General features: G+C 45.0%; 1 protein-coding gene across 9 annotated transcripts in view; it reads right to left on the bottom strand.

Moving 5' to 3' along the window:
* Positions 1–1409: 1409 nt before the first annotated feature.
* Positions 1410–9245, bottom strand: part of GARNL3 (GTPase activating Rap/RanGAP domain like 3) — a 120620-nt gene continuing 112784 nt past the window's right edge. For all 9 annotated transcript variants that reach the window (XM_083424417.1, XM_083424421.1, XM_083424418.1 and 6 more), the window contains one exon: positions 1410–8571. In XM_083424417.1, coding sequence (XP_083280543.1) covers positions 8418–8571 — 154 coding nt within the window. In that variant the 3' untranslated portion in view covers positions 1410–8417. The remainder of the gene's footprint in view (positions 8572–9245) is intronic.

The raw sequence follows: 9245 nt of genomic DNA, 5'->3' as shown, positions 1-9245 counted from the left end.
TGCTTTGGGCAAATCATCTTTGTTTTCTTAATGTTCAGTTAATATTGAGTGCCGTAAATAACACCAAGGGACAAACTAGGGAGGACTACTGTCCCATTTTTTGACCAGAATGTAAACTTCTGCTCATCAACTAGTTTTCCAGGATGTTGAGATTATGGGGATAAGGGAGGGCGATTCCAGGTCAGGAGTGGGGATTCATGCACATTCCCCTCTCCCAGTTAGAATTCATTACAATTTCTACTTTCAAATCTATTCTTAAATTTCATCCTAGAAACATTTTTCACTTGGGTCTGCACTGAGTCGGTCATCTTTAATTTGAAAGGTGCAGAATGGAGTATATGAATGTGTGTGTGCTGTTTTTGTGGGCTTGTGGTAGAAAGAACAAACTGGACGATTCCTCCTACCCAGTATCTAGTAGTAACTGAAATATTGGGCACAATCTAACCAATTCATTAGTGAAATTGTTAACTAGAATATGATATTTATTATGTATTTTATTATGAATTGCCTTCTTAATCATGCTTTTTCTTAAACATTTCTTTTAAAACAGAGTAGAGATGGCTTGGGGTTTTATTTTTAAGGTGCACTTTATAAAATGGTTTTGAGGTTTAGATGTTTCTTTTTGTGTGTGTGTGTGTGTGTGTGTGTGTGTGTATATACCGTTTTTTAATTAAAAAGTGGCATCCTCCAGTTAACAATACAGAGGAATCTACATGACAAAACCATTCAAGAACAGAACATCTACAGCTTCAGAAAGGGGGGTGAGGAGTAACTTCTATGAGTAACTTCTCTCCAGCTGCAGACACCCCCGTTTCCAACGCAAATTTAAGTTTGTACAACATGAAATCAAGGGGGCAACAGGACCACCCAATAGAGAAAACATCCCTTGGCCCTTTTCTTGCAGGGAGGGGCCTGAGCTGCACAGCAGAGCCTGGGGCTGCATTTCTGTGGCTGTTGCTGAAAAGAAGCAACGGGGCGGGGGGGTCATGGAGGTTTAGATGTTTCTACTGAGTAAGAAATCTTTGATGGCAAAGGATTCCCCCCCCCCCCCAATATATACCAAAATAATTCATTCTTTCTTTCTTTCGTCAAGTGTGGGGAATTTTTGACCTTTCAGATGCTGCTGAACCACAACTTGCATTGTTAGTGAGCAACACCTAGCAGACACACGCCTGGTGCATGTTTTAAGTCTTTCTGCCTGATCCTGTGAATGTCTCCTCAAATGCAAGTCCCACACAATTCAATGAGACTTGCAGGTGTGTACAAGATTGCTTTCTCTGCCCCCGCCCCCCAAATATCAGTGTCAAGGAGTGTGCCCAACATGAGTGATAACAATCTATGGTGTTGTCTATCTTATGTTTGTCTCATTTGTTACACACATGCACCCCAAGGGGGCAGAAGAAGAGACCAAATGTCATAAATATTTATTACATATCAAGGAAGTAAAGAAAAGAAAAACCCTACAGTTCATTTTACAGCTGTGGTCTATGGAACTTTTAGAACAGATTTCTGCCATTATATTCGTATTGTGATTCTCTTTCTTTACAGGCTACATTTGAAAACACAAAAGAGGGAAAACAATAATAAAAATAATAATAATACATTATTACTTTAGCATTTAAAAACAATGGCAATACAATCGAGTTTAAGACACTTGGTGGTAATTTAAACTTTGAGACTCACAAGAGGGGAAGCCACAGCCCAACAGTACATAATCGGTGAAAAGTACAAAACCCCACTAGATAACAGTCAAGGGACAGGATCCAGCAAAAGTTTGGTGCGACGAAAGCAGCAGCCTTATGGATGATGACCTAAGGACTAAGCTCAATGGAACACATTTGCACCTGTTTCCAAGTAAACATGCAGAGGATGGGAAAGGGCTGTAGCTCAGGGTCAGAGCTAGGCTCAAGCCCTGGAATCTCCAGGTAGTGCTTGGAAGGCAACCTGCCCAGAATCTTGGGCTGCTGCCGCCAGTAAATGCAGACCCTACTGAGCTAGGTAGACCTAATGGTCTGACCCAGCACGCAGCAGCTTCCTATGACTATTGCAAGGCTGGATTCATGAAACGCACTTTCCAGGGAACAAGGCCTGATTCCCCTGAGACTTAGTTCTGAGGAAACTTGCATAGGCCCAATTTCACTGAATTCAGACGGACTTAATTGTGCCTACACAGGTTGACTCTGCAGTAAAGCCCAGTCACTGCTGGAATAAAGGAGTCGGGAGCCTAATGAAATCCTCAGGCTCCACCGAACTCCCCCAATTTCAGGCAAATCACCCCTCCTATACACAAGAGTGTCTCCTAACCAGCAAGGGTTAAGGAAACCCATCATAAAAAGGAAGCCCCCCCCCCAATAACTTGATAGGGGGTCCCACGACTGCAGCTTTACTCGGAAGTCAGTTCCCTTGCCAAAGAAGGCTGTTTGTCGCCAACCATGAGTTGTGCTGGATTCTGCTTGAGGGCTTTTTATAAGGAAGGGTGGGGGGGACAAGCAACCAGGGTAGACAACAAATTTGTTTTATACAAACGTTAGCATTTGTGAGTGCTTTCCGTCTGGCAAGAGAAATACATAATAAATATTAGGAAGTCCAAACCTGCAGAAAATAGTAACACCCCACCCCCACCCCCTCTTTTTTTAAAAAAAGAAAGATAAAATCCTGCTCACTTGGACACACAAGAATGCCACTGGGTTGTGGTGGGGGAAGGAAATGTGGACCTTCGGGTTCATCAAGTGTCAAATGGCACATATAGGACAGACATGCAAAGATAGGGTGTGTGTGTGTGTGTGTGTGTGTGTGTGAGAGAGAGAGAGAGAGAGAGAGAGAGAGAGAGAGAGAGAGAGAGATTAATGCTACAATCACGGCAAGGACCTTTAGTGCCACAAGGACTGGGTTGTAAGAGGCAAACTTTGCCAACTATTCTGGCAAATGACGTTCCTTGCTTTGAGATCTATTAGATCACAGGATTCTTTTTTTATTTGGCAACAGTGGATGGTCTGGGGGCAGCGGATGCTGTTGCATCACCTGGGCACCTACTGTAATCAGCCTTTTTTTTTTTTTTGAGACAGCTCTTTCGGAGGAAGACCGGATAGAAAAGTATAGATCATCTGCACTAGTAAGGTTTGAGAACAAGCCTGAGTGCTGGCTTTGTCCTCCAGAGCTGCCTTTGCAAACACAAAGATATAGTCAGAAAAAAATGAGATGTATTGGATCTATTGGACTGGCTGGTGACAGAGCAGATGTAGGAGACCTGCACATATAACACCCCCTTAGGAACAGCTGGAACTTCTTGTGAGCTGGAAGTAGGGGCTATTGTGACAGCAGCAAGCGGACCAATCTCCTCCCCTCAGCCCTATAAGCATGATCGAACACTTCAAGCACAAATGGATAAACAAAGAGACAAATCCAATTTTCAAATGTTCCAACTGATAGGAAGGGCAAGGGGAATAAGCTTACTATTCAAAAGTAAGCTGTAGACAGGGGACGATGCCACTGCAGTTATTATTACCATTAGGCTGCCCAAGTAGAACTAAACCACAATTTCCAAGGTTGTACATTTTCTTACAACCTCATCCCTATAGCAGAACACTCATTTAAGAGGCACAGTCACTCACCTAAGGCTACCTCGTGAGTCAGTGGCTGCAACCAAAGACAGAGAGAGGTCCTTGTGAGAACCGACTCTCGGGGGGGGGGGGGGAGCAGTGGGAAGAGAAGCACAGATTGTATTGAGGCCACAGTGCTTAGAGGAGGCTGGTGACCTTCCAATTAAAAGCTGCTGTGCCCCCCAAAATGTCTCCGTCTCCAGGTACTGTATAGATAACCATATAGTTATTGTCACAGAAAGAGAAATTGCAAGGTATCATCAACAGGTCCAGAAAGCCCAAAAGAGGATTCATCAGCAACATTCTAGCATTAGCGCTCCCTAGTTACCAAACAAATAAAAAAGCAATAGATGCTAAACAAATAGCTACATCAAGACAAAGAAGGAAATGCCAGGTGTTCAGTTATGGAATATCTCAGAGGAGTGGGGTGTGCAGGAGGAACTTTAACCCCCCTTCCCCGAGCCAAACTATTTCAAGCCAAGCCCCAAAGGGCCATAACCACTCAGTGGTAGAGAATCTGCTTGACACACAGGTTGAATCCCCAATGGCATCTCCAGGCAGGCCTGGTAAGGACACCTTCCTGAAAGCCACTGCCAGTCAGTGTAGACAACAGTGAGCTAAATAGACCAATGGGCTGACTGGGGATAAGGCAGCTTCCGATGTTCTTATTTAATTCAGCCCTTTGTTCAAAATGATGAGGACTAGAATCTTACTTTGCTTTTAAGGGGCTAGAGCTCTGTTGTTAGAACACACACTTTGTATGCAGAATGTTCACAGTTCAAACCCTAGCATCTCGAGAATGTCTGCAGCTGGGAATGTCATTGCCTGCAACCCTCACAGACAGCTGCTAGTCAGTGTAGATAATACTGAACTAGAGGGAACGATGGACTAGTTCGGTATAAGACAGCCTTCTAGGTGCTAAGCCGTTGCAGCTGCCCATAGGACTGGCCTACATCTTACACACTGACCCCACCCAAGCAGTTTTCTCATAGGGAGCTTCCACCTCCTAGGGGAACACATACCTGATGTGGTGCCTTCCTACCTTGCTCTGATCTGTAACAAATGCTGCTGCTGGGATAAAATCCACTCTGCAGTGAGGACATTCCCTGTGGCGCGTTTTCAAGCAGGCCTTGCACTAGAGAGATCAGAATTGCCAGTGGGAAGGTGAATGAGGGTGATGGAAAGGGATGATGCCGCTTAGATGTTGACATGAACCTACTTGATGTGGTGTAACTCCCAAGTTAGAATTTCTTGTGCAGGAGCAAAAAACAAACAAAAATGTCTCATTGGAAATGAGACAAGGATGTGGCCTACAATGGCACAGGAGGAAAATAGGGGGAAATGATTCCATTTAAGCAGAGGCATCAAGCCAGAGTCTCAGTTCCTCCACCAAGGGCCCAACAAGGTCTAAGGTAGGTGGTGGGAATTTCTGGCCCTCTGGCTGTTGACGGACTGTAACTCTCATCATCCCTGACCACTGGCCACACTGGCTGGGACTGATGAGAGCTGTAGTTCAAAGACATCCAAAAGGCCAAAGGTTCCCCAACACCAAAAACTTCCTGGTGCTTTTTGTTTTTATTTAAGAAAAGCTGGGTGCTTTTGCATGCAAAGTTATGTGCTCTAACTACTGAGATGTACAGCACTTCTGTTGGTAGGGATTCCACAAATCTGGAAAAGGCTCTGCCTAACTCTCCTCCAATGAATGTGCGGAGGGAGGAGTCATCCACATGTCAGCTCAAGTTAAGAGCTTCTAGGTAAGAGAGTAAAAGGTGTGGCTTCTTCACTTGCACAGTTATTAAGCCATCATTAGTTTCCTACTGTGAGTGAGCTGTGATCAAGTGATCCTGCCGAATCAGGCTCAGACAGGTGACCAATCTCACTTGCTACTGGCAATGCCGACTGGCTGTCAAGATGGCAACATCACAAAGCACTATGATGCTTGCGGGGGGGGGGGGGGCACACACATGACATTGCATTCCTTTTCCCTATGCAAAGAGGAGGCCTGAGTTTGTCAGACTTGAGATCCCGCCCACCCCATCTCACCTGAACAGCAACTGCAAGCTTTTCCCTTGCTAAGGGTTCGGTCCACTTGCATCAAGTTGGAAAGTTAAGTCATGCAGCTTCTGCACAAACTTGAGCAGGCTACATGCAGCAAGCTAACCTATACAGCTATGTTGTCACCTTTAGTAGATGCCACGGTTCCTGTATCTAATGGGCACAATGTTGAACTGTTTTAATTGCTACAAGCATCTCATCAAGGATGGATTAAGTGCTCTGTTCTACTGGCAAATATAAGGCAATTGTGTAATAGAGGGGACAGAGGGACTGGACTCATGGAATATTGGTGGGCAAAGGAGGTAGGAGAAGGGAAGCTGCAACTTCGAAATCTGCAAGCAGGAACCAAGCTGAATTTCACACCTCTGCCCTGCTAGGATCCCTTTCTAGACCCACCCACTCCCAGTCCCAAAGCAGACACATGCCTTTGCCATTTAAAAAAAAAATACCCTGCAAGAAACCTGTTTTTCTTTAAAAATGAAAAGTTAACCATTCTACCACACGGCAAGCTGAAATCTCTCTCGCCTACTGTCATGCCATAAAAGCCCTGCTTTGTGGCAAAGGCAGGCCACTCTGTCCTTTCTCTAAGCACATCGTTAATTAAAAGTATTGCTTCGTTTATTGATCAGTTGCTTTAAGAGCAGGAAAATAAATAAATACATACATACATAAGAAAGATTCCATTCCCCCACCCCTCATGGAAGCAAGATGGGATCCCTCACAGGACAGGTAGTTTAAGTTGATCTGTGTGAAGTTGTATAAATCAGCATCTGCAACTTTATAAAAAGAAGAAGGAGGAAATGAATCAAGAGTAGGTAAGTGAGGGGCAAAGGCCTTTGGGGTTCAACACCTCCCAGGTGGCAAGACCATCTACTCTGCAGACAGAGAACTAGCATCAAAGGGTCTTTTCCATGCTGCACCAGCTTTCCATATCCAACTTCCATTTTCTTCTCAGAAAACAGCAGTATGTGGACAGCTAAGGGCAATGTGAGAGGGAAGACAGGTCGTTGCCTCTGAGATTTCAGAAAGTGGAGGGAGGGAGGGAGGGGAGAGAGAGCAAGAAAGAGAGAAGAGATTTCCCTTCCCATGCAGCAAGCACATACCGGTAAATCTCTTCCCTGCTAAAGAGGTTTGGCAGGTTTTGGAAATACAAATGCCCCCCAAAGTCTGTTCAGCAGAAGCAAGAGGAGTGTAAATGCCCTGGAGCACTGTTTCCTCTTCTATGCATCTCCCACACCCCAGGAATGCAGCTCTTACGTGGTGTCTGTGGATAATCATTTTAGCTAATCAGCAAATGTGCCAATAGACCTGAGACCAGGATGAGGGTTGCCTGCTCACTCAAAACATTTATACTTTTGGAGGGCACAGAATTTATTTGCAGTCTGATCATCCCAACCTTTTTTTTTTTTTTTTTTTGCTGTGAATATGAGGAAGAGTTTCGCCATTCACGTCTGCACCAGCTACTCCAAATAAAGTATCCAGATTGCCAAGTGGGTGCAGGGAGGGAACTGGGGCAAATTAATGGTTTAAGACGTTATTTAAAATACTACAACCTTCCCTGGCTACCTGCTATGCTAGACTGAAGAGATAAGGACCGCTGTTTAATCACAGTAGATTAAACTGATTAAAAAGTCTTTCTAATCAGGTAACATAGATTTTATTTTTTGTTAAATTAATAATTTTTAATTTAAGTACGTCTTAAAAATTGCAGATGGTCATAGAAGGGTCACCCCCTTCACATGGGTGGTGGGTGGGAAGGCCTAATCTGAGATGGTGCGTCCTGTGACGTATGGATGCACCATTCAGAAATGGAGGAATGATGCTGTTTGTGAGTCTTCCTGGTCAGCATGATGAAAGAAGAGGAAGGGCACAGAGCTTCTCTTTGGCAAAAAGAGGAGCTTGGGAAGATGGAGAGCCTGGAAGCTAAATCCTGTTTTGGGTTAGTGGGATGTACAGCACCCAACTTTCCCTCTTCCTCATTCCTAGCCCTTTAGCAATGTAAGAGAGAGAGAGTGTGGAGCTTTTCCCTCCTCGGCCGTCTCCCTCCCACTTATGAAGTTGTTGCAACAAACTGAGCAGGGGAAATGTCACCCTCTCTCCTCTTGCAGGAGATATGGGTCCTCCTTCGAGGCCACTTGTGCCCCCAGCCAAAGTTCCTATTGCAACACAGCCTGCTGGCTTAGGGAAGGGCCCTAGCTCAGTGGTGGAGAATCTGCTTTGCCTGCAGAAGGCTCTAGGTCTAATCCCAGGCATATCCAGGTAGGATTTGGGATGACGATACTGAGCTAGATAGACCAATGGTTTGACTGGTATACAGCGGCTCCCTATGTTCCTACAAAATGTGTTGGGGGGGGGGTTAGGAGGATCTCCCAGCTTTGTGTCACTGTGGAGTTTATAGTAGGTTGTCCGATTCCCCCAAATGCGGACAGCCTTTTTAAACTGAAAACTAATGTTTAAGTCATATACGCTTTAATCAATTAACTGCTTAAAACTCATCTGCTCCACCAGCTGAGATTCCTGTGATGGGGTGAGTGCCCTAATATTCAACCAAGGAGAATAAAATATGCTACGTCCCACCTGCCCTTTCCACCTGAATAAGCTGGAAATACTGGGCATTCTAGATCTTGATTCCCTATGTATATATTCTGTATTCCAGAATTATCAGAAAATGTAGTGTGATGTTTCTATACTGTTTAGAGAGTCATAACAAATGGGGGGTGGGGGGGTCAGGGAAGGTGTGCAAGTGCTGTGTCCAGATTGTCTTCACTTCAAGTCAATGATGTCTTCGTCAAAGGAAGCCCCAAGCTGAAAGAGGCTGCTGGACTGGGGGCTCTCGTCCCGCGTAGTGGTGTCGGGGTCTGAACTGGTGGAGAAGTGGCGCTCTTCAGAAGTGCTTTCGAAAGAGCATGCAACGAGCCTGTGGACAGGAAGGCAGAAATCAAGAAAGGGAAATTCAACCACCCCTCACCTCTGCCACAAAAAAGATCCATAACCTATGATCACAGCAGATCAAATGTTTATTCTCTCTAACCATGTACAGCCCCTCCCATTTGCTAGACCAGGGCAGTTCAACATTTGACACCCCCCACAGCCCTTCCTAGAGCTCTCTCACCTCTATCCCAAAGCCTAATTAGCACCTTCCCAGCTGGGTGTGTGTCAGATTTTGGCCTTGCTCACCCCCCCCCCCCACAAGGCAGTGTGTAGCCTGTGGGTTCCATGTTAAAGTACTTGTGGTCCACTTGCTATGAAAAGTTGGGGCACCCCGTGCTAGACATATAATAACTTGGAGAGGTGATGTCATGTGAGATTAGTGCAACAAGGATTTGAGATTTTAAAAAATTGGGAGGTCTGACAAAGTGTCAAACCAACCCACAGCTATGTATGGGAGGTGAATTGCTTTTCCCCCTCCTCCCTCCCCATCGCTCTTCCCTTTTGTGTCATGTCTTTTAAGCCTAAGGAAGAGGAAGCTGATCTCTGAAGAACTGGAGGGAAATACTTTAAATAAATAAGTACAGTGGTACCTCGGGTTAAGAACCTAATTCGTTCCGGAGGTCCGTTCTTAACCTGAAACTGTTCTTAAGCTGAAGCACC

This window comes from Podarcis tiliguerta (genome assembly GCF_965153285.1).
Source record: "Podarcis tiliguerta genome assembly, chromosome: Z".
NCBI lineage: Eukaryota > Metazoa > Chordata > Lepidosauria > Squamata > Lacertidae > Podarcis > Podarcis tiliguerta.
This window is presented reverse-complemented; position numbering and strand designations above follow the sequence as displayed.